Source organism: Pteropus medius, unplaced genomic scaffold, assembly GCF_902729225.1.
Source record: "Pteropus medius unplaced genomic scaffold, Ma_sr-lr_union100, whole genome shotgun sequence".
In the NCBI taxonomy this organism is placed as follows: Eukaryota; Metazoa; Chordata; class Mammalia; order Chiroptera; family Pteropodidae; genus Pteropus; species Pteropus medius.
This window is the reverse complement of record NW_024354911.1, coordinates 14,895,337-14,922,127: the sequence shown is the minus strand read 5'-3', so window position 1 is coordinate 14,922,127 and position 26,791 is coordinate 14,895,337. Positions and strand designations below refer to the sequence as shown.

At 34.3% G+C, this 26,791-nt stretch overlaps 1 protein-coding gene across 17 annotated transcripts in view; it reads left to right on the top strand.

Moving 5' to 3' along the window:
• MIA2 (MIA SH3 domain ER export factor 2) overlaps positions 1-15,384 on the top strand; it is a 79,844-nt gene extending 64,460 nt beyond the window's left edge. For 16 of the 17 annotated variants that reach the window (XM_039856752.1, XM_039856751.1, XM_039856750.1 and 13 more), the window contains 4 exons: positions 8,419-8,541; positions 13,003-13,061; positions 13,741-13,975; positions 15,050-15,384. In XM_039856752.1, coding sequence (XP_039712686.1) covers positions 8,419-8,541; positions 13,003-13,061; positions 13,741-13,975; positions 15,050-15,216 — 584 coding nt within the window. In that variant the 3' untranslated portion in view covers positions 15,217-15,384. The remainder of the gene's footprint in view (positions 1-8,418; positions 8,542-13,002; positions 13,062-13,740; positions 13,976-15,049) is intronic. The other variant, XM_039856756.1, reaches the window with a different exon arrangement.
• Positions 15,385-26,791: the final 11,407 nt, after the last annotated feature.

Below are 26,791 nucleotides of genomic sequence, written 5' to 3'. Positions count from 1 at the left end.
AAGGTTAATACACAAATTTGGCTGCTTATATTAGGTCGAAGCTTATTCTGCTTTGGTATAATTTGTGCACAAAATTGATTTGAATGGTCTGCAGTGCAGTATATCTGTTCTCCTAACATTCTTTTTTATAACTTAAATCGAGTATTTCAGAGCAAGAGTGGTTTAGGTGAAAAACATTTGGATTAGAAGTTAAGAGATCTGGTTTCCAATCTTCACTTTATTTTTTTTTTTGTGATTTTTGCAACTTGTTTCTTCTTGGGCCTCTGACCTTTTATACAGTTAGAGATTGGAACTAAGTGATTTGTCCAGGAATTAATATTAATATTGAGATTTTATAGATAATTTTCAGTCTAGTTGGTAGACCAAATAATGTATTGTTATGTATAATGTCAGTAGAATCAAAGGCTCTTAATCAGCACTTAAAGCATGTGAATTACTCTTCTCTAAACCCAATTAATGGATACACTTTTTTCAGTTTTTAAAAACTTCCTATTGGGAGGCTTGCTACTCCAGGTCAAGCTATAATTTACTAAAATCGATACTAATAAACTGTGATAAGTAATAAACTATAAATCGATACCTAGAGCAACCACTGAACAATCTGTTTGAAGAGATATATTCAAAAACACTATAGATCAGATAAATGAGAATTCTAAGAAATGTTCAAAGAACTTATAAGAAGGCAGAAGAAAGAAAACAATAATAAACAGAGGGAAAAAATAGAAAACGAATAAAAATGGCAGATGTAAGCCCTGACATATCAATAATTACATTAAATGTAAATTGTCTAACATCAGCAATTAAAAGACAGACTGGCAGAATGGTTGAAAAAAACCTATAAACAAACCATGACTCAGCTATTTGCTGCCTATACAAAACTCGTTTAAATGTAATAGTATATATAGGTAGGTTGACAGTAAAAGGATGGAAAAAGATATACTATGCAGACATTAATCGAAAGAAAGCAGGAGTGTCTACTGTTAATATCAGATAAAGTAGTTTCAGAGCAGAGAAAATTACCAGGGACAGAGAAAGATATTACATAATGAAAAAAAGATCAAGAAGACACAGCAAATCTTAAATGTGTATATGCCAAACAGAGCTGCAAAATATGTGAAGCAAAAAGTGATGGAACTGAAAGGAGAAACAGTTGCATGATTGTAGTTGGAGACATCCACACCTCCCTTAACAATTGATTGGGCAGCTAGATAGACAATTCAGCAAGGATATAACAAAACCGAACGATTCCATCAACCAGTGGGACCTAATCCACATTTATAGAACACGTCACCCAACAGCAGCAGAATACACATGCTTTTCTAGCCCCAGTGGAACATTTCCCATCATAGATCAAATTCTGGGCCTGAAACAGACCTTAACAAATATAAAGAATTGCAATCATATAGTTTGTTCTCTCACCGCAGTGCAATCAACTGGAAATAATGAGTGTTATGTTGAATGGAAAAAAAAAAACAATCTCAGAAGGTCAGATTCTTTTGATTTTATGTATATAATATTCTTAAAATGACAAAATGATAGAAATGGGAAACAGATTAGTAGTTGTGTGGGTTAGGTTTAGTAGGGGTAGGAGAGTGGATGTGACTATAAGAATGGTAGGGAGATATTGGTGGTAATGAAATAATTCTGTGTCTTGATTGCAGTGGTGGTTACACAAATCTACACGTGCTAAAATGACGAGAACTATATATATGTATTGTACTAATGTAAGTTTCCTGGTTATTGCACTGTACTTAGGAAAGATGTAAACGTTGGGGGAAACTGGGTAAAGGTTTTGCAGGACCTCTCTATTATTATCACCGTTCTATGACTCTTTAATTGTTTTAAAATAAAGTTAAAAAAACAAAACTTTATTTGATGCAGTAAACATACAGAAAAGTACAAGTATTCTTAAACATATAATTTGCTGATTTCTTTTCACAATGAGTACACCTATATAACTAGCATTCAGATCAAGAGACAGTTTTCAGTTTTTTATTCATCCTCAGAATTTAGTTAGAAATCTTTACAATTTTAGCAGAAGAAATATTCTTAACGAATAATTTTAGTTGTTAATATTTACATATATGGTTATCAGAGTTAAAATAACAGGAATATGTTTGGGAAATAACTATTATAAAATCTTACTAAATACTAAACTACGAGAATTTAACCAATGTGTGATGTACCTTGCCAGTGCTCATTCCATCAGAAATGGAACTCTAAAAGTCTCTCATTCTTGTTGCTGAAGTACAGTAGAAAAGCAAAAACATGCAAGCGCTTTTTTAAGCCTCTTTTAATCACAAAAGCTAACATTTGATTGACTAAAGCAAGTCACATGACAGAATTTAGAATCAGTGGGCGGGAAATATATTGCATCCCTTGAAGACAAGGGTGCAAGGAAGGGTGAAGAATTGAGGTATGAATTAAGTCTACCAGAGGCATTCTACTTTTATGTTATAACTATATTTAAAAAGTATATTTGTGTACTATAATTTCTTGGATTTTAGAAGTACCGTTTGGAAGAAAGGAATATATAAATTTTTGTTTAGCTCTTCTAATAAATAGCTCCTAAGTAATTGCCTTGCATTCTTTGCACTAGCTCTTGTTTGCAAAACTGTGTATTAAGCAATCATGAAGAGCAATAATTTAAGCGAGTTTTTAGAAAATCTTAAATTAAGATCTCTTAGCTCTTATGTTTAGTAGTTTCTAGTACATTTTAAGAGACACAGATATTAATATATTTTTATGCCTTATATAAAGAGTATTAACACATTTCAACAATATTAACAGTTCTTTTAATAAAATAATGCTAGAATTTAAATGATAGCATTTTGACTATGAGGGAATGAATCTGCTGAATTCTTGGCTTTTAGGCTTTTAACTGATTCTTGATAATTATATCTACAGGGCAGTTACAGATTATTTATAGTGTAGGTGTTAATCAGAGTAAATGATTATATGTGTGAATCTAACAGGTAAGATAGTAATTATGTCTAAGTTCATGTAAATGTTTTGTTTTGGTAGTACTTTAACTTAAAGAGTAAGAAACTTTAATGAAAACAAAGTTTCAGTTTTTATACATATATATGTTTTTTATTCTTTGATGTTCTTGATCTTTTAGTGCCCTGTCTTCAGTAGCCTTCAATCTAGCCATACAGCCTACAGCCTTCAATCTAGCCATACAGCCTACAGGGTGAAGTAATAGAGAATAATAAAGAATCTTAATTTTCAGCAAATCTTGTGCTACCTAGAATAGAGAGATATAAATTAAAGGGGAATTATGTTACTCCCCCTTCTTGTACTTTTTAGAGTTTTAATATTTTTTTGTTTTAATTGTTAAAAGAGCAGAGTATGTATGTAGCTTCTGTTATTTTTGTCATTGCTTATCTTTTACTGATTTGGATAATTTTGTAAGTGGTAGCAAAAGAGACTTAGTTATACTCGTGGTATTATTGTGAATTAAATCTGGTTTTCAGCCTTGTAATTTAAAAACTTTTATTTCTTCTTCTTGAAAAGGTGAACAAATAAGAGACATATACAGCCAAATTGATAAGAACAGTTTTAAATTTTCTTTGAGAAACAAAAACAGGCTAAGCAGATCCAGCCACTTTGGATAGCTTTTAATGCACAGGAATAGATTTTACTTTACTCGCTCTGATTTGTAGACGTTTATGCAGAACATTGTCCTGCATTCTGAGCATTCTTTGTAGACAAGATTCATTTGATCGAATTATAGTTTGTCTTAAACAAGGCCCATTTTGATCTCCTTGTTGAAATTTTGGAAGCCTCATAAACTTAATAAGGTGTCCTAAAACTTCAGAAAAGCTTTTATCCTCTTAAAGGATGATATTTACTTTAACATTGTCTGCAAATTTTGAGGCTATAACTTTTAGGGAGAGTGTATATCTCTTATATCACTTACAATCTTCTTGTATAATGATCTTGTATAAATTCTGACTAATATATGATTGATAAGTTACTGCTGTATATGTTTATATAAACTTTAAAAGTCTGTGTTTAATTTTTCAGTCTTCCTGAGGAGAATAGATTGAGGAGAGATTAGGATGTGGGACAAATGTAGACCACTTTTTGAAAAATTTTGCTTTTGATAAAAGTGAGAAATTAGACGATGGCTGGAGGGAGAGGTATTTTTGCTATTTAAAGATGGAAAATATTACATGTTTATTTGTTGATGAGAATAACCCAAGATAAAGGAGAAATTGATTGTTATGGGAGAAAGTATAATTATAAAAATGGAACCCTGAGTAGTAAACAAAAAGCATGGGATCCAGAGCGTAACTGAGAAGTTAGATAGGAGCTGAAACACTTTATTCACTGTAAAAAGAAGGAAGGCAGAGCAAGTAGGTACAGATATATAAAGGTTGGGTGAGATGTCTAATTGCATCAGCTTTCTTAATGTGGCAAGATCATTAACTGGAAATGGGAAAGGAGGGGATTGTCAGAGATTTGAAGAGAGAAAAAGGTATACAGTAGCCACTTAGGGGAGTGAATGAACTCAGACCTCAGTGAGGTGTATGATTAGAGTAGTGTTGAGTATCTATTTGAAATTTATGATCATAAATTTGAATGGGACTGCTATATTTTTAATATAGTTTAATTATTCTAACACTCTATAGAGTATTTTTCCCATTTTACAGATGAAGAAACAAAAACAGATAATGTAGCAAAATCCTGTATATTACCTCCCAGATTTACGTGTTTGCTTCTGGGATGTGTGTGTGTGTCTGTGTGTGTGTAAATAAAACATTAAAAGAAATAGTACACTATATAAATGAGTTGAAGTTTTTTCTTTCCTGGAGCCATTACCTTCCTGCTTTTCCAGAGGCAACTACTCAGGAGTTTAGTGTGTGTAAACTTACAGTCCATATATGATTTTTTAAAAAAGTGTATTTCTGTTTTATTAAGTTTATCAGTATTACGTTCTTGAATTCTTTCCACTTTAATATCTATAATGTTCATTTAATTGCTGTATAGTATTTCAGCATATAAATATACCACAATATATTTATCTGGTCTTCTTTGATTAATATTTAGGATGTTTCCAGTATTTTACCATTATTAACAATGTTGCAGTAAACACCCTTTTTGCACAAATGTTCTTTATAGGTAATTCCAGAAAATGAAATTGTTGGGTAATAGGATATGCATAGTTTTGGTTTTAATAGATATTGCTTTATTGTCTTCAAAAGTGGGAATGCATGAAGTATTTGAGATTAGCTATTTCTTCAAACCTTGCTGCGAAACTCTTGAATATTTCCAGTTAATTGAGTTAAAATTTTAATCTCATTTTTATTCTTTGATTATTAGTGGGCTTGAGCACCTTTTCATGTTTATTGGTCATTTTATTTCCTCCTATAAATTGCCTGACCCATTTTATCTCTTGTGTAATAGGAATTCTTAGTATATTTTAGATACTAATTTTTTGTCTTTTGCAAATATTTTCTCGATTATGGATGTTATTGTTATATATAAGTTTCAAATTTTGTTATAGATAAGTTAGCCCATCTTTATTTTTATAGAATTTTTGTTTTGTTTAAGGCCTATCCCTAGATTAAAAAAAATTTTTGTTTTCTTCTAAAAATTTAAAATTTTGTTTTGATGTTTAAAGATTTTATTTTTGTTTTAGTGTTTCGTGTGAGGAGTTATTTTTTTCTCTACCGGTTAGACAGTTATTTTCATACTATATGTTAGTTCATCAATTTGAATCTATTTGAAATACCACTTTTATCCTAAATGCCCATATTTGCATAGGTCTGTTTCTTAGACATTCTTTCTGTACAGTTGGTCTCTTTATTTCATATTCATAACCTATTCTTATTACTGTTTTTATCAACTACTTTCTGGAAATGTTCCTTTTCATTCCATTTATATTCCTCCATCATTAAACTATTTCTTCACATTCTAATTTAAGTGAATATGCTTATTGTACTTGATTAGTAACAAGTATTGAACCTAGAAAAATTCTAACTTTTTATCAATTTGTACAATTTTGTGTTCAACCATGTTGATGTTCCTGTAATGTGATAGAACCCCAAATTCTTAAAGTAGGTACTCAGAGAACAATTGCAGTCCAAGATTTATTATGGAATGAAGAGAGATGAACAGCATTTTTGTTTAAACTAGTCATCTTGAATTTTGTTCCAATTTACAGTTTATAAAATTACTCTACAGTGCCCTGTACACTTATTCCCATCCTTTATTCATTTTCCCCCCAATCCTTTTCCTTCTTCCATTTTTCCTAACCATCTCTTTTCTCTTATAAGGGTGGTAGAAAACAAAGGTAAAAAAGGAAAAACTCATTTGTGTTTTTATTTTCTATATTTCACCCTTTCATTGGTCATATGCCTTCCCCATACTTCATCTTATTACATTGTGTATCTCAATATGTGTATGTGTATGTGTGGCACCATTTCTCATTCTGTCAATCAGAATTCGATAGGCCACCACTCATTATTTGTATGCCCCTTTATTAACGCATTTCCTGTTTGCCCCGAGAGTTCTCACTGGGGATGCTTGTGGCTGCAGTGTTTACCCAGAGATAACTCATGGATTACAGTCCTAACCTTACCCCCAAAATTTGCCATGAAATATCTCGCTTTTATTATTATTTTTGCATTACTCTAGTATATTGATAGTCTTTGGAGACAAATGACATCACTCTATTGATAGCATTTGATTTTAGTAGTTCGATCGCTGAAAATGTCAAATCCTAGAAAACATAGCCTTCCTATGTGTGATGTTAAATGAACGCTGGCAGCGAGCTGCACTTTTTTTTATTTAAATGGGAAAAGGGGGCATTGATTGCACTATGTATTTGTTTTCATCATCATAACACTATAAGAGCAGAAACTGTTATCAAAGTCAATTTTGTGTCATTTGTGCCTGGCACAAAATCATATACCGGTGGAGAGCAACACGGTATATGATTAATAAAATAGTAAGCTTATAGCAAAATTTTGTATTTCTGAAGTTGCTGATATTGTGTAGATGTATTTTAGAAGCAAAATAATGATATGATTTCTGAGACCTGATTAAGAAAGAGTTGTGAGATTTTTCAGGTTTCCCCATTTTTATCCCCTTGCCCAACTCTGCTATTTAATTAACTCTATGTTTGAAAAGAAAGAGAAAACTCAGTTTAGATCCTCCCCTCCCCCCGCCCCCCTTCAGGAGTCATGGTACTAATATTCCACAAAAAACACTCCAATTTAGATCTTAGTGCTTGGTGTTGGCCTTTTCTTCCACGGGCTATTTCAGACTCATTGAGACAGCTCTTTGCTAAGATTTTGAAAGGGGAAGGAAATGAGCTTTCAAGCCATTTAGACTGTCTGGATCTTCTCCGAAGTCCCTTGACCCTTGGGAGCTCATTAAAATGTCTCTCTATTGACTCTGGTTGATGCCAGGTGATTTCTTCATTTTGTGTGAGAGAGGTGTGTCAGTAAGGTCTCATGGGACAGAATCAGATGAGTGACATCTCAAACATTGTATGGAGCTCACATTAAGAACCACTAAGACAGTTATGGAAGGTGGGGCTATTTCTCTATACCTGTAAGGATAGGAGAGAGCCACACAATTCACCCCCTTCAGCCTTTCCTATATTTTTGGAGTTGGACATTTGCATACTTAATCTATCAAAAGTCTGCCAACTCCTATCAAAGATGAGATAGACTACCTGTTTTTTTTTTTTTCAAGAGTGATGAGATCTACAGGAACCCAGGAATGACCCTTTTGTCATCTTAAATGACCCCTGCGGACAAAAGACGGTGGCTATAGAAGTACCTGAGTCAGAGTCTGTGACCAAATTGACATCTATCCAGATGTCCTTAATCTGAGCTTGTGAACTTTTCATTCATCTGTTGTGTCAGAGATCTTCCCCTTTAGTTTTGGAGAGATGCTAAATTTCCAGAATATTTCAGTTACTGAGAATTTGATCACTGATGACCCCTGAAAGAAATGGTGACCATTTCTTTTATCATTGTTCTGCTAAATTTCTTGCTATGCTGACAACATATTCTATTTTTTCTTTCTTTGTTATAGCTATCTTTTTCAGTCTTTTCTGATATATTGATGTATCCACTTCTTTCTACCATTATTAAAATTGAAAGTTAAATGAATATATATAACTAATTCTATTCATATATTTTAATTTACACATAGTAATTTAAACTTTTAAAATCCAGGACTTTTAGAATATTATACTTGTCTTTGCTACAAAAGCAATTAAGGTTATTGCCTTGAATACAAAATGTAATTTTCCTAAAATTATTTACTATTGTCTACCAAGAATATTGGTCATTGTCATTTAGGAAGCAAGAGAAATGTCTGCATTCACTGAATTAAGCTTAAGTAAACTTGATTTGTTTTTATACTACTGAAAATATTTTAAAACTTGTTTTCTAGGCCAACCATATCCTGATCCAACGCTTCCTCTGCAGAGGCAAGACAGATTTTATTCTAATTCTGGTAGACTATCTGGACCAGCAGAACTCAGAAGTTTTAATATGCCATCACTGGATAAAGTGGGTAAGAAATAGTTTGTGTGTATGTATGAGTTTTTTCATAATGGTGGCAATAAAGAATTAAAAGCTGAATAAAAGATAATAAAATTGCTATTTCTAGTATCTCTTAAGGCCAAAATCTCTTTCCCAAAACCTTCCTGGTTTTATCTTTCTTATTATATTGTACACATCCATGGCATCTATGTAAATGTTGGTGATTGGTTTGGGCACCTTGGTAATGGATTTACTTTATGTTCCTATGATGGGAAATTTTGCTGCGTTCCATGATTATTTTTCTAATTTTTCTAGTCCACGTACATATATCCTGTTTAGTAATCAGGGAAATTTAGGCGAATGTGAAAGGGCATGTGAAAATCTACCAGAAAAATAATTTGGGTACATGCTCTGTTGCTGATTTAATCAGTTATCTTATTTAAACATTTCATACTTAGATATATTTAACTAACATTAACTGAAAACCTACTATTTTGTCAGGCACTCTTTCCTTAAACCATCTCATAGCAAGCCACTGAAGTTGGGAAATATATATATATCCAATGTATCAATCAAAAATGAGAACATGAAGACTATAAAAAGATTAAAACATAAGTAGAAAATTAATATAAATTTATTAGTAGAATTTTCCTCAGGAGAGTGTATATGTTTGGGAGGAAAGCATCATTTGTTTGAAATACATAGAATTTAGAAAATCTTTTTTGAATAATGAGCAAAGAAGGAAGCATACCTATTGTCTGGATTTCTGTTAATTAGTCATAATTAAATTAATTGTTTCTGTTAGTCTTTTGAAATTATTTTCTCATTAATTCAAGCTTAACAGAATGAAAATATATGTATAATTGCACTGTTTATAAACTAGTGCTATTTAACATTTTTTACATATCCTTTTTTTTGATAATTGAACAGTATCCAATTAGGCAGATAATTTTTAAGTGCTTCTTGTTTAGAAGATGCCCTACATGACATGGCAGACAACATACTAAGGTATTATTATAATTATATGAATAATTAAGTAGGAGAAAAAGATATTTATCTTTAATACTGGTCAGAATAACAAGTCCTTTTAGAGAATATGCTGTGTCACAGAAAGTGAGAACTCTCATCTAGTTGAAGAATCAGGGAAAACTTTATGAAGGAGGTACCATCTGAGGTACTTTTGAGGGAATTTGAAAAATTAGTTGAGAGGCAGGGGTCTGTGCCAATAATAATGAAGAGCATAAGCAAAACCAAAACCAAAAACAAAAAAAACAGCATGAGTCATGGATAATGGCTATAAAACTGAGATATTAATCACTTGACAAGTTTTATGATCAAGTGAGTTAATAATGTGTGTGGAAGGGTTTTGTGAATTGAAAAGTTCTGTTTAAACGTAACATTACTATTTGGTTTGTCAATATGTGATATTTACACGGAAAAGAATGGTGAAAGATATGCTTGAAACACATTGACTAGCACTGGTGGTCATAAGCATTTATTGAATGAAAGTGAATATCTTATTTAATCTTCACAATGAACCTATGAAGTAGACACTATTATCTTCATTTTATAGATGAAGAAACCAAGGCTCAAAAATGTGCTCAAGATCTCAGGGTAGAAAGTATCAGAGGCAGGATATTTCCTTTCCTCTCCTCTCCTCTCCTCTCCTCTCCTCTCCTCTCCTCTCTCTCCTCTCTCTCCTCTCCTCTCTCTCCTCTCCTCTCTCCTCTCCTCCCTCCCCTCCCCTCCCTCCTCCCACCAGTCCCCTCCTCCCTTCCCTTCCTTCTCTTCCCTTCCCTTCCCTTTCCTCCTCCCTTTCCTTCCTTTCTTTCCTCCTCCCTTTCTCCTTTCTCCTTTCCTTTCCTTTCCTTTGTTGTTCCTCCTCCTCCTCCCTCCCTCCCTCTCTTTCCTTTTTACAGCAGAAAAGAAAAGCTTTATTAGAAAGGAAAGTACACTTCCAAACGTGGAAGTGGGCCTGAGCAAGAGAAGCGTGGCTCAGGAGGCCTAGAGGCAGGATTTGAACCCATGTTTGTCTGACTCCAGAGCCCCGTATTTTATTGAAATGAGAGGATGGTGGACCTAGCCACTGATTCACTAAATGTCTATAGAATGCTTATTGTATGACAGGCATTATAGTAGTTGCTGTATTTCAGTGGTGAACAAGGGCTCAGCATTCCTTTATACCTTGAGGTCTAGTAAAGGTCTGTAGGCAGTTGCATTACATAATGACAAGAGTAATAAGTACAAAATGTTATGGGAGCATATGGGGCATTCATGAAGATGAGGTGTTAGTGTTTTGAATGTGGGATAGCCAAAATCTTTTTGAAGGTAGTGACATATAAGCTGAAAATTAAAGGAGGAATTAGCTAGACCAAAATGATGGTGATCATGTTCTAGGAGAAGAGAATAGCATCTTTAAAGATTTAGTGTTAAGAGTGCCTAATTAATTATGGCTGCAACATGGAGCATGAGTCAAGGAATACTGAAACAAGTAGTGAAGAGGGGCAGAGAGTTTTCAGGGTCTTGCAGACCAGTTTAGAAATTTGGACTTATTCGCAGGGAAAAGGGAGCACAATAAAGGCTTTCAAACAAGAATGTAATCAAGATACGCATTTTAGAGGAATTACTGTGATTGTATTATGGTGAATAGTTTGGAGAGAGTGGTCAAGGTTGGAGGCAGGGTAACTTTTTAGGAGACTATAATAGGAATCTACTTGAGTGATGGTGATGATTTACAGAGGATATAGATAAATGTAAACAGACAGAGAAAATAGAATTGGGAGGATTTAGGATTTAATGCATGTGGGAGTGAGGGAGAAGAAGGAATTTGGTTGATACCCGGGTTCCTGGCTGTGGCACCTGGGCCATTCATTGTTCTGAGGTGAGGAACAAGGAGCAGCAGAAAGTTTGACTGGAAAGATTGTGAGTTACATTTCGAACTTAGAAAATTAGCAGCACCTGTGATACAGCTGCATGAAAATTCAGATAGGCAGTTCAAGCTTTTAAGTCCTAGGGGAAATAGCTAGATCTGAATCACATCTGGAAGTCATTAGTAGTATACATCAAATTAAAGCTGTAAGAGTAGTTGGGATTTCTCAAAGAGAGAATGAGAGGAGAATAGGGCCGAGGATAGAACTCTGAGGAGACCACAGTTTAAGAATGGTCAGAGGTAGTGAAGCCCACCAAAGAGACTGAGAAAGAGCAGCTAAGAAGTAGAGAGAGAGAGAAAGGAGGATACCATTGCAGAAATTAAAGGCTGGGAGGATTTAAAAAGGGGGAGAATAGTCAACAATGATGAGAAATAATATAAAGATTATAAAAGTGTCTGTTTTAATTTAGCAAACAAAGAGACAGTTTTTGATCTTGGGGAAATAATTTTAGTGGAGCAGTTGATGTTGCAAATACATTATAGTAATGAGATCAGAATGGGAGGGATTCTGAGCAATATGTATAGAACAATTCTTGATTTTGAAGGAGAGAGGTAGCTATAGGGAGATTCTCTTTTTCTGTCTCATTTTTAAATAGTAGTTGGGAGAGACTTGCTGATAGGACGGGTCTAGCGGAAGGGAAGGAGGGAAGGAAACACAGAGAAAGATCTCTGAGAAAGCTGGAGGGAGAGATCTGAGCACAGAATTTGGGTTATAGATTGTCTGGAAGGATGCTTTTCCATGATAATAGGAGGAAAGATCATAGTAATATGGTTGCCGTTATATGTTTGATTACAAAGAGTTAAGGGAGTTAGTTTTTAAGTGACTGGTATAGTAGCTTGTAGGAGAACAGAGGTTTGAAATTGCTGAGGAGAAAACTGGCATAGAAGATACAGAAGGAAAGCTAGGCAGTAGGCATCTGGAAGTTGGCTGGAGATCTGTCAGCCTTTAGTGTGATGCCAGTCTGCACGACTCTGGTATATTTTACCCACAGAAGTGCTAAGTGGCTCAGGTATAGGCAGAGGAGAGGCAGAGAGTTGGATTAATCTAGGGCTGGAATATTCTCAGAGATCGAACAGTTCTTGGTGATAACAAAGTTCAGGAACATTCAGAAACAGTGGCTAAATTTAAATACTAGTCTATGCTACCTGATGGAGAAATAAGGAAGGAAGGATGAGAGGAAAAGAAGGAGCAAAAGAGGAGAGGGAGAGTGGGAGGTAGAATAGAAAGGACATAAGGCTGGAGAAAAATGAAGGAAGGAAAGAAAGGAAGGATGAAAAGGAATGTTACCTCCTAGAAGTCTCCTTATGATGCTACTTGCAGCAGGATTGCCTGGGAACAAGCTTGGGAAATCACTGCCAAATGCCTTTGCAGAACTTTGAGTCTGTCATAATTTTCAGGGACCTCAAGCTGTTCTTGTGGCCCTAATGCAAGTTGCTGGTGTCAAGCCGATTTATGTGCTGATAAGGGGAGTGGGAAAGTATCAATATCCTTTGTGATCTGGAGCTATTCTAGGAATGGATTTATAAGTCATGTATTTTTAACGATTTAACTTTTATGTCTAGATGAGCCAGTGTCTTCAGAAATGGAATCCAGTAGAAATGATAGCAAAGATGATCTTGGTGTAAGTATTGAAAGTGGAATTTTATCTTTTTTCCAGGAGACTTCTGAACTCTTGGTTTACTAGAATAGAAGTTTAGCTAGCCATCTAGTTTTTGATATAAAGCTGTTTCTTTCATTTTGGCAAATATACTTCCTACTTAGCATTATAGCTGTTTCTTTTCTGGATTGTACCCGATGGTGATCAGGTACAATTTACAGACTGTAACCTATCAACAAACCAGAGGCTTGAGTTAGTTTACTATAGTTAAATAAGACTTCGAATTTTCCCCATTGGATTTTTATTTAAATGTTTTAAAGTATATTTTTGTTACTTTGTTTGTAATTTTGGTTTTGGTCACCTCATTTTATGTTGAAAATATAAACATAAGCATTCTTTTTTTAGTATATGCTTGATAAAAGAATGTATTTTGGTACTTTTGGACTATTGTGTTATATCGTTTGTCAAAATATTACTTTGTTGGTTAAAGCTGTTTTCTGTTGAGGTAATAAAAATTTGTGATGGCAAAAATTTGTCTGATGTAGAAAACTGTTTGAATCTTTCTCTGGAGCCTTTTTAAGACTACTGTAGAGTGCTTCCTGCCTAGATGCCTAGGGGGCTTTCTTCTAAGCCTAAGATTTCAGGAAAATAATTACAGAATTTGCTCTTGTTTTAGTGACTGCTATATGTCAATTTGTTATAGAATTTAAATGTGCCTGATTCAGCTCTCCCCACTGAAAATGAAGCAGCTGGGCCTGGCTTTGTTCCTCCACCGTTTCCTCCAATCAGAGGTCCGTTGTTTCTAATGGACACAAGAGGCCCGTACGTGAGAAGAGGCCCTCCTTTTCCTCCACCTCCCCCAGGAGGCATGTATGGAGCTTCCCGAGATTATTTTCCTCCAAGGGACTTTCCTGGCCCACCACCTCCTCCATTTGCAAGTATGCCTTTTTCTTTTCTTTTTTAACTTAATATGTGTTTTGTAGAATAAAAGAAAGATATTAATTCTATTTTCTATTCATGTAGTAATATAGTAGTGGAAAATTTTTCTCACCATCTGTGAGTGTACCGTTACTTTTCCAAATTGGGAAGGTGGCCAGTCATCAGTAGACTGTAATGAGACTTCATCTTGATTTATCTCAATATGTGGAATTATTTCTGTAGTTCACTTGTCAAGAAAATCGTTGGCTTTTTGCAGCAGTCTTAAGACTGAAATTATTTGTATCTTATTTGGTAGAAACTTGTTACTATGTCCGTGACTAAAAATTATTACAGTTTCTATTTTAGCATTAAAATTACTGTCTAAAGAATTTTTTAACATCCTTTTCTTAAGTAGTTCTCATGCAGTCCTACTTATTTAAAACCTAAAATATATTTACCATGTTTGGACTAATTGTTGAATTTATTGAAACTCTTTCATGGCCTCACATCAGAAAAGTGGAATAATTTATTGCTTTTATATCTATATATTGCCATTTAGAACTATAGGTTTCTGCGGAATAAGTAGATGGTTAACAAACTTTAGGCAGAAGCCTATTATTTGCCTGATGTGGTCATTCCTTCACTCATTTCTCCTCTATTTTAAAGTTTAAGGTGAATTAAAATGAATTTTGTTTGGGAAATTTTAAGATGGTGTTTGATATAATTGTGAATGTTTTAGGATAATATCAAATTAGAACTGGGAATTACTGATCTGAATTTTAAGTCTGGTGAAAATTACATTACATGAAAACTTAAAAAAACTTTGTGTAGTTTGAAATAATTTTTAAAAAAGTGTTAAGATGTTAGATTTTCTCAGGACAAATTGTTTCTAAAATTAATGATATTTAAAAATATATAGTTGAAGAAAGCATATTTTTCTCAGTGTTGTAAAATTTCATTTGTTAATTTGAGTAATCTAGTATCAGTTTTTGAATATGAAGATAGGTACTGGAAGTTAAATGCTAATGATTTATTAGGACTGCAGTACAGGTGCTTAAAGTTAAAAAATGTCTTTTACCAATCTCTTTGAACAGTGAGAAATGTCTATTCACCGAGAAGTTTTCCTCATTATCTTCCCCCAAGAGCTGGATTTTTTCCCCCGCTCCCACATCCTGAAAATAGGAGTGAGTTCCCTTCAGGTTTGATTCCGCCTTCAAATGAGCCTACTACTGAAAATCCAGAACCACAGCAAGAAACTTGACAATATTTTTGATCTATCTTCAGAAGTAATTTTGACATCTCTTTCATTTTCAGTTTAAGTAACTGCAGTTACTTAAGTGATTATACTTTTGCTCAAATTGAAGCTTAATGGAATTATAATTCTCAGGATAGTATTTTGTAAATAAAGATGATTTAAATATGAATCTTATGAGTAAATTATTTCCATTTTATTTTGTTCTAGATAGTATAATTATTTTAATTTGATTAACAAATCCACTATCACATAAACAATAATAGGAGTTTTCTATATGTAATCTTGCAGTTGGGGACGTTTTAAACTCCAAAGGCTGTGTCTTTATTCCAAGAACTGTATTGACTATGGTTATAGACAAATGTGAAAGTAATTTTATGCAAATTAAATAAATTTTAATTGATTTAAAAACTTGTTTGGCATTGATAATAAAATCAGGTAGTTTTTCCATAAGTATGGCTCTTTTAGTTAGTTTTTAAAATTTCTCCCACTAACTTTGAGGCTCACAACCAGTGCTTTATATGGGTCTTTCCCCTTTCAATTATCTTACCAAAAAATAGGCCCTATTTCTTGCAGATATGAATAACCCAACGTAACAAATTAATGTACTTTTAAAAGCCAAAATTGATTATATTTTAAAGAAAACCAGGATATTGCTAATGGTAAGTTTTAGAATTTGGCTCTTCTTAGTTCATTCACTAGTTCCTGTACAATTTTATTTTTTATTTCTCTTCATTTATAACATATGTACTGTTTTTAGTGGGGAATGTTGAGATTTACTGTAGGGTAACTGTATTGAGGCAGTGTGTCATCGTTTTTAGCTTTGGATTTAGTGTCTTTAGAATGTTTCCTTCACTCAGGTTTGTATTTTATTAGTCTTCTTGCACATTAATCTGATTATGAAAGACTAATAAATATTACAACACTTATGTTGAGAGGTTGGTTGTTTTTAGCTGTTTATGTGGATTTTTTCTTCAGTGCCAAAAGGCAGATTAAATATTCCTGAACAACGCAGTGATGCATTTGTAATTGGAACGCTTCATGCCAGCATTTCCCCAGGTGTTCTTTGGAACATTGTTCTTGTGAGGTATTTCTGCTCCCTCTCTATTCTTACCTGTGCCTTAGAAAAAGAGGCGAAAAAGAAAAGCTCCATGTGAAATGCTTGAATAAAATACAAAGTAGAATGAGGACTATAAAAGCATCATTACACTTGGTGTTTGAAGGCCAGATTTCAGGAAGGAAATAAAGACTACTTTTTTTTAAGTTGGAAAGTGAAAGGAAGAAGAGAAACAGAAGAGGAATGATGCAGAACATTCCAATCAAGTGAAAATTTTTTTTTGCCCTAGGATAGGAGAGACCTGTCTTGGCTTAAGACAAAAGAGAAGGAGAGAGGAGAAGACAAGTCAAACATGATAGATGGTAATAAAGTCAGGAAGCAAATTCATAGAAGAGGCAAGGGGAGAGCATTGAATGAAAGAACAGTGGAAGACAAGACTTGATATGGGCTGAGCGGTTTAAAATACTCTGGGGTTTCAGAACAAATGAACATATTTAGTTTTAAAAGATATTTTTATTAAAGTAATATAACCAAGTGGGAATATGTCAGATAATAGTATTTTAGGATGAACAGCAAGTTTTCTTCATTTACTCCTTAACTTCAGTTACACTTCCTAGTTAGTTTCTTTTTTTTTAACTCTTTTTCCATATTTAATTCTGTGATTTTAGAATTTTGGAAGATATGCTATACCACTAATCTCTGATTTATCAACTTGCTTTATTAAATTTATCAGTTTATGTGTTGATTCCTTAAGATGAAAAATTAGGATTAAACGTACTTATACTATTCCTATCCCCATTTCTTTTCCTCTTCATGTTTGATATTTATCCAGATTAAAGTTTTCTATTGTTACCTTTGTAAATTTAATATATATAAACCTCTATTAGTACTCCTTCCCTTTAATCCACCTCCCCTCTTGCCCTACGTTGGCCAAAATCCGATTTTCTTTTAGCTATATGTTTATATTTTCAAAGTTGCTAATAGTATTATGCCTACAGGCATAACCTATCTTCTGTACTTGGTCCATAGTTGATCTAAAATTTGAAAATCAGCAAATAGCAATTATAGCATTATCATTATTTAAATATTATTCATTATCAGATCGAATCATGTATTCTAGTTTATACCTTTATGTAAGAAGGACATTGTTCTTGTTAGATCTCTTTCCTGAGTGAGGATTCAGAATCTTTGTGTGCGGGGTGGGCGGGAGTGGGTGGAGACAGGGAATCTGTGACAGACAGGCTTTGCCTTAGGATGAGCAGATCTGAAATTAGCTGACAGGCTGTAAAGCCCTCCAGATACCAGAGTGAGAAGGGCTTCATCTAGGATACCACCATTCACAGTAGAAGGTTTTGGTTGTTCCAAACAGTTTAATTTCTTTAGAGAATATCTAATATTTTAGCTGGAGGCAAATTCTGGCTCACTGCTTTGTGCTTGAAGTTGTGGCAGGGGAATGGTGGTACCAGCTATTAGTCATTTTGTATGCAGACCTTCAAGCAATCTCCCTCTTTTCACCTCATACATCACTCTTGTACACAATATACCAACTAGCCCTGAGCCCAGCTCTAGGTTCTATCATGCAGACTGATTCCCAGCCCCTAATAACAGGTTCTGGGCTGCAGCTTTTTCTACCTATTTTATCCTATTTTATCCTCCGACCTAATCCCATCTGTTCCTTCTATCCCTTATAAACTTTTGAAACCTTACCTGTTGGTGACCTCTTTTATTCTTTTCAGTGTTACGGGGTCTATTTGAGCTTTTCTTTGTGTTTGTTTTAGTGGGACTTGGAGGGGCAGGTTGTAAATACGTGTTTAGTTTGCCATCTCGAAGCTTAAGTTTTCTATTGTTGCTGTTACCACCATCTGAAGGGACAGTTCAAAGTTCAAGATATTGAACTGAGTGTTATTTTGGACTGATATGCAATAGGCTTGAACATTTCAAGGAAGAATACTTCTTGGTCCTGGTTGGACAATTTCCCCTCCAATTGATCTTATAATTTTTAAAACAGAAAAATAATACATGGTCCTATAAGAAAAGTTAGAAAATGGCCAAAAGTAGAAGAAAAAATCAAGCCAGGGTCATCTACCAAAACGAAATCACTTTTTCTGTTTTATGTTGTACTTCCTTCAAGCCTTTTATCCTTCAAGTATCTTTTGTATTGTGATTATGTGTCTATAATTTTTTTCTTAATCTAATATAAGTAATTTTCATGTAGTCTTTGTAAACTTCATTTTTAATGGTTGTCTAACTTTTCATTTTGTGAATACGGTTTACTTGACTATTCTCGCTGAACACTTAATCATTTTCCTTTATTTTTTAGCATTTATAAAGAATTATATATGATAGTATAATATCTGTGTGTGTATACTTCCCTCCACCCCCCTGAATTTAGGATGATTTTTTAGGAATATATTTCTGAAAGAGTCTACGGCCAGAATTTGAGGTCGTTAAGAGGAAAGGAAATCACATTCTTTGGAACGAGGATGGTAGGAAAAATATAGACTTTTTTTTTGTTTTTTTTTAAAACTTTTGTTAGCATTTATTTGATGCTGAATTTACTCTCAGGCCATAAGTTTTTGTTTCTTCAGTTTCTTCTGGGATATCTTTTTCTTCTGTGAAACCTCTTCTGATTTAGGAACAGTCTACTCCTTTGCAGTAAGGATCAACTCACTGTGGCAGGGACAGCTCGGGTAGGGTTAATCCGTCCATGAGCTCTGTGAGTTCTGCTCCGTGTCTTGAGAGCTTTGTTCACCTGGATGTGCTCAGTGATCAGAGAATTTATATCTAAATCCTTAAGTTCAGCATTACTCTCTGCATTTTTAAGCATGTGTAGCAAAAATTCAGCACTCTTTTTGGGCCACCAACCCTGCATTCAGCCCCACTGTTTGGCCTGGGCACACCTACCAACTCCCGATGGAATGGCACACATTGCTTCTGTAAAGTGACATCCTTCAGATACTTGGTGGCTTTCTGGATATGACCTGGGCAGTTTCATGAGTGTTCTTAAAGTGAGCATAAAGATTTAGACCTTGATTTGCATGATTTTTTTGTGGTTTTCTGGGTCAAGTGAATAGCAAACCATTTTCAGAGGTCACCTCAGGCTGCTTATGGGAAGAGTGACTTTTTTTTAAAAAGCCAGTCAATTTGTACACATGCTTAGATGCTATGAAATTATTTTGTGAGTATGGTCAGTGATCTTTAGTCTACTCCTGTAAGTGTGATTCAGGTTTCACCATGAGTCTATTTAGAAAAACAGCTAGCCTTCTAACTTTTGCAAGCTAAGCCTGTTTCTTTCAAAATAGCTACTTTGACAATTCGATATGAGTGCTATAGAAGAGATGGTGGGTTTTTTGATGCTACACATAAGAGCTTCGTGATAATTGTCTATAAAGAGCAGTTAAGCTTATTATCTTATAATAGGTTTCTTGCTTACAAGACAGAAATGCAGCTCAAACCAGTTTGAGAAAAATAAATGGAGTAATATTGGTTTCTGTAACTAAGTATTTCAGGGTTTCACAGTTATATCTAATGGCTTAAATTATATCATCGAAACATGGTCTTTTCTAATCTCTCCTCTCTTCTTTCTTAGTTTCATTTTCGGGTATATTATCTTTCACTGTAGTGGCAGCATTTCCAGACTTACATGGTATTTAGTGTTTACAATCTCAGGAGGGGAGAGAAACCATTAGAAACCATTATTTAGAAAATTCCAGCAAAATTCCTGGGATGGCTCTTATTCTGGTTTTGGGTAAAGTCCCATTTCCAAACCAGTCCCCTGTGGTGCTGTTGTATTCTTCAGTTTTTTTTCATTGATTTTTTTTTTAACTTTTATTTTTCAATTACAGTTAACATACAATATTAAATTAGTTTCAGATGTACAACATAGTGATTAGACAATTATATAACTTAAGAAGTGATCCCTCAATAAATCTAGTATGCATCTGACACCATACATAGTTATTACAATATTATTGACTGTATTCCCTATGCTGTACTTTACATCCCCGTGACTATTTTATAACTACTAATTTGTACCTCTTAATTCCTCCTCTTTTTTTCACCCAGCCCTTCAATCTCCTTCCCATCTGACAACCATCAAAATTCTCTGTATCTATGAGTTTGTTTTTATTCATTAATTTTGTTTTGTTTTTTTAATTCCACATATAAGTGAAATCATATGGTATTTGTCTTTCTCTGACTTATTTCACTTGGCATGATACCCTCTAGATCTATCTGTTGTCACAGATGGCAAGATTTCATTCTTTTTTTATGACTAATATTCCATTGTATAAATGTACCACCGTTCTTTATCCATTCATCTATTGATGGACTTAGGTTGCTGCTGTATCTTGGCTATTGTAAATGATGCTACAACGAACACATAAATGCATATGTCTTTTCAATTAGTGTTTTGGGTTTCTTTGGATAAACACCTAGAAGTTGGAATTATTGGATCCTTCTTTGTTTCTTGTTGTAGCATTTATTTTAAAGTCTATTTTGTCTTCTATAAGTGTTGCTGCTGCAGCTTTTTTTTTTTTTGTTTTATTTGCATGGAATATCTTTTTTCCATCCCTTTCAGTCTGCGTCTGTCTTTTGATCTGAAGTGAATCTCTTGTAGGCAGCATATGTAAGGGTCTTATTTTCTTATCCATTAAGCCACATTATGTCTTTTGATTGGAGCATTTAATCCATATACAGGTAAAGTAATTATTGATAGGTATATAGTTATTACCATTTTCTTATTCATATTTTTTATCTTTTTTTCTTCTTAAAGAAGTCCATTTAACATTTCTTGTAGTACTGATTTGGTGATGACGAACTCCTTTTTCTTGTCTGGGATTTCATTGATTTAACCTCCTTGGTTAAATTTATTTCTAAGTATTTTATTTTTGATGCTATTATAAATGAGATTGCTTTCTTAATTTCTTTTTTGGATAGATTGTTGTTAGTGTTTAGAAATGCAACTGATTATTGTATATTAATTTTGTATCCCACAACTCTGCTGAATTTATTTCTTAGTTCTAACAGTTTTTTTTTTTTTTTTTTTGGTATAGTCAAGGGTAATATAGTCATGTGCCACATAATGACATTTTGGTCAATGCTGGACCGTGTATAAGATGATAATGGAGCTGAAAAATTCCTGTCACCTAGTGATTTCATCACTGCCCTAACATCTTAGTGATGCATTACTCGTGTTCGTGGTGATGCTGGTATAAATAAACCAACTGCACTGCCAGTCGTATAAAAGTGCCATCTAAGTTTGTGTAACTACATTCTGTTATTGACACAATGACTAAATCGCCTAACTGCATTTTTCAGAATGTATTCCTGTTGTTAAGTAACACATGGCTGTATACACAGTCCCCAACTTATGATTTTTCGACTTTACAATAGTGTAAAAGCAATAAACATTTAGTAGGAACTGTACTTTGAATTTTTATATTTTCCTGGGCAATATGTGGTACCATACTCTTTGTGCCAGTGACCACAGCTCCCAGTCAACCACATGATCACAAGGGTAAACAAGCAATACTCTACCGTGTACAGTGTTGCTGGTGTTTTTTGGATATGTTTTGTGTTTGCATCCTATCATGTCTACAAAATGCCTGACTGTGTCTCTTACTTCTGGTTACAGGAAGAGGAAGGCAATTATTCTTTAGGTGAAACTTAAGATGATTGTCCAACTGTAGGCTAAATAATGTTAGTGTTCTGAGCATGTTTAAGGTAGGGTAGGCGTAGATATGATGCTTGGTGTAGGATAGGTGTATTTCATGCGTTTTTGGCTCAAAATATTTTCAACTTAGGATGGAGGTTATCAGGATATAACCCATCATAAGTTGAGGAACATCTGTATGATGTCATGTCATATGTAAACACAGTATTCTTCCTCTCTGATTTGGATGCCTTTTATTGATTGATTGATTGATTGATTGACTAATTCCTCTGGCTAAGCCAAAACTGCATCTTGATCAACTAGCCTTTTAAAGCTTTTTGTAAGGTCCATTAGCATAGTTAAGGTAATGTTTATAAAGGACAAAAATTACATATATTCCAACCACTTGAAAATCTCTAACAGCATACCATCCCGGGTAAGTAGAGTTCTTAGCTTTCAGAAATAATTATAATGACAAGGTAGCTACTATTCTGATTTTACAATTATCTGGCCTGTCTCTTGCCATTAGGTAGGTTAACCATATACCAACTATTTAATTTTTTTTAATTAAAAATTAGAATGAAATTATACACATACATTAGATTATGTAGCACATTTATATTTTCAATGTTTCCACATACACGTTTTTATGTATTACACAAATTTATATACCTACTCGATCATTCTGTTGCTTTGTGATTCAATAAAATTAGTCACACACACACACACACACACACACACATACACACTGAACTATATCAAAGGCAGTTAACACAATTCAAGAAATACAGCAAGAATACTGGTACATAGAGATTATGGGACTTTAATGAAAAACTAAGTTGAAAAACAGTATTATCTGCCTAATACTACAACTGTATAGTTATAATATTTAAGAGTGGCAGGATAAAGGGTCGTTTATATAGGGGTCCATTTTTATCTGGGTTTAAATTTTGCTCTACCACTTACTAGTTTTATGACCTTGGACAAGATTCTTAACCTTTCGTGTCTAGTTTCCTCATATATGAAATACAGATGATATGTCCTGAAGGATTGCTGTGAGAATTAAATAACTATTGCGAAGTGGTTAAAATTGTGCTCGGCACACAGTGAATATTCAGTGCGCGTCGGTCATGTTTCTTAGCTAATTTTTCCAGTGTGACTATTCCCTGATTAACTAAAGTCCATTCTTTTAAACACCAACTTTTAACCATCTTGCGTGAAAATATTTCTAAAATGTAGTAAATGTTCCATTAACTTATTACACAGATATACTAAAAATAATGTATTTTCCCACTGATACAGGGTCATTACAAATATTTATCATTTACATATATTTCAGTCTTGTTATAAGGGTGTTTAAGTCTGTTTCAAGTTACAACACAAATGGTTTAAGATTAGGCATGTTCTCTTTTCAGGTGTGTAAACTTCTAGGCCTTTCACAGTCACTCCTTCCTTCTACTTCCAATCTATTATAGACTGAGAAATCAAACAGGCTTATTGATATTATACTGAAAATAAGAAGAGTAAGTGAGCTAAAAGGAAGTGGTTGGCTCTTCGGAATGTGACACCTTTAAGTATTTCTGCGGGGAATAATCTAGCCCCACAAGTCTTTTATACTTACTTCTGGATACTTGGCTACACTCCAGATAGCTGAGGTTGTTTTATATAATGCCCATATTAAATTATTACTCTAATGACAATAATGCTTTAAATTGAAATAATAGAGTCAACTGCAATGATATATTAAAAACTTTGTAGAACTTTCGTACCTACAATTGAACTAGTCTTCAAACTCTCAGTAGATGTTTAAGCCTTTTTTAGTTTACTATGATGCATTCCTCCGTGACTGAGTGAAAGGCACTATTCTGTCCTACCTTGGTCACATTTTAGACTCTGCCAGGTTATGAACCAAGTCAATCCATAAACATGCATTTATTGGTCACTTGGATCATACTGATATTTTAAATTACAAATATTTTAAAAAGAGGAAAGAACCAAATAATATTGTGAATTCTCTTTTACTTACTACCTAGATAGCACAAATTTAATATGTCTGTTTTTTCCAAGGAAAAATGTTACAGAGTTGCCCTGCTGCTCATACCAATTCTTGCTCTCATGCACTGGAGGTAAGCACTCTTGCGAAGAAGATGTGAATGTTTTTTGTTTTTCTAGTTAAATGTTTATGTACAATATGTAGGTTTATTTTACTAGCCTTTAAAAAATATACATCAGTAGTATCATTATATATATCCTTTAAAAGTTGACTTTTTTCATTCAACATTGTTTGAGATTCATCCATGTTAATAAATGCAGGTCTAGTTAGTCCCTTTTGACTGCTGTATAGTATTCCACTGTATGGATATTCCACAATAATTCATTTTGCTGTTAATGGACATGAGGTTGCTGCTACTTTTTCATTATAATGTGGAAATAAGCCTGTTAGTATTTGTCTGTCATGTAAACAATAGTTCTCTGGAGCTATAGTTTTCAAACTGGGGTACATCCCTTGTGAGTATGCAAAGAATTTCCAAGTAGTATGCAGGTATGCTTTTGGGGAAATTCACAGAATTTCACCTTCCGTGTGTACTTTTCCACAGCTATTCTGCCTAAGGATGAACCTAAGGTGGTGCAGATTCTCCTTTCCTACCCTCCTTTTGCAGTTACCCTTTCTCACATGTTACAGAATGAACACAAACCTTTCACCCAGTCCTGATTTTACTATACTACATCATATAAAGCTGTACTAACCTCTGAACCCTCAAAGACACCATTTGAGATACTAATGTCTTTGTGTTGAGAAAGTGAATAACTGATTACTTTCAACCAAATTACTTATCTAAAATGATTTTTGATGATAAACCAGTGTGTTTTTTGATCCTATAAGCTCAAGATTTCCAAGAACAAGCGACATCATTATAATACCAAAACTCTTTCTCTTCTCTTCTACTTGTTTATGTGAAAAAGATTTTTTTTTAGCACTGATGTTTATAAAAATAAAAATTAGGAATAGAATTTATGCTGGAAATGACTCACTTCAGGTAGGGAGCGGGCTAACAGTAACCAGTGGCATGGGTGTACAGTAGGTATCCAGGTGCTGGAGATGCAGAGGCCTTCAGAACCAGGCAGTGGCAAGCCCCATGTGTGACCTTTGGGATCACAAGGGCAGCACACAGCCACTCAGGGAGGCAGTGAAGTCCACATGCCAGTGCAGGCAGGGGCCCTTCAAAGCATATAGGCCATGCAGCAGCTCGTTTCCATGTCAGGACGGCTGAAGGAAGGTCGGGCTGAGGTTGCAAGGCCGCAGAGAGACAGTGTCTGGGCCAATGGCTGGGGCAGGCTCCACTGCAAGTCCTCACACCTAGGCTGCCTACCTTGGGAACTACAGGAAAGCCTCTTCCTTCTACCATGTTCTCCATGCCCCTTAATGTTGAGAAAACTTAACATGGTGTTGACTTTAAAGGTGCACTACTTAAAGGATATCCATTATTGGGGAGCATATATTGAAGGGTGCATTCAGAGGTGAGGCAATAAATGGATAACTGACACAATATATGAATTTAAGGAGGAAAATGAATGTTGTAAAATTTCCAAATGATCAAAAGCTTATTGCATATTTTAAGTGGATGATGGCAGTAGGACCAAATTACTATGTCATTTAGATCCCGTTATATTTTTAAAAGCGATGTTTACAGGTCATTTTAAACATTTGTTATATCTGTTAAGATTATGACCAATGTTACATGTCTAACTTAAAACAGCAAAAAAGTACATGGCTTTCCAAAATTCCTTTTGGATTTTTAGAGACTACAAGAATAAAAAGATTGAAGACATAATTTTAAGAGAATACTTCCTAAAGTGAACCTGCTGGGTCACAGGGCAAAGGCAACTTCAACTTTACAGGATATTCTAAATTTGCTCTCTAAAGTGGTTATACCAATTCAAATTGCAACTCAGGTTTCCCTCTATCTTGCCAAAGTGTGGTATTATCTTGCCCTCATTTATCTTTCAGAAAGGATGATTCAGGTGTTTTGAAAATTTATTCACAATGTACCTTCCATTTTCTTTCCACAACCAGCAAGCTAAGTTAGGAGATCGTACCAGAGAGATGACTCTCTGGGCTACCTGAATTCTGGGGTGGTGGGGTGCTGGTGGTGGTGGTCTATGAAGCTGTGGGAGAAGTATGTTCCAGGTGTCCAAAGAAAAGATATGGAAGTCCAGGTGCGAAGCCTCAGATGTACCTGGTTGGGAGCTGGAGGTGGGAGGAGGGGGCCCTGCAGACCTAATTGCTTTCATATAAATCAGATACTTCTGTTGGTGGCTGACCTGCACTCTTGGTGGTGGCTATTCTAGGGTTACATATGGGAGACTACAAATTAGAGCTGCATCATTAGTTTGAAATACTTGTAATGCAAAAATTACTTGAATTTGAAATTAATTCACATTATAAGAAATCTACATTTACATGTAGAGCAGTTAAATTTCTTAAGTATAATTTCAGCTACGTAAGTTTTTGAATGGTTGTGGAAAAAAAAGTTAAAAATCATTTTTTTGTGAGATGTTTCTCACTTGGTAGCAATATTAGGTTTTAAGAGGTTATCATTTGAAACATTTGACAAGATTTTATTTGAAAGTTCTATGCAAATTTAATATTTCCCCCAATCTGCATTTTTCTCAATTATGGGTTTGTTTTTTTTTTTGCTCCAATTTCTTCCAGTTTATATCAGTTTGCTGTACAATATTTCCTGTGTCAGGATATGAAAAATGTTGGGAAGCATCGATATAGACCATGTGGTGTGGTCACTGGGTTTTCATTAGCACCACTGTACTGACTTCATAATCAAGTCTGATTCATGCTATAAGCCCCAAGCAATTTA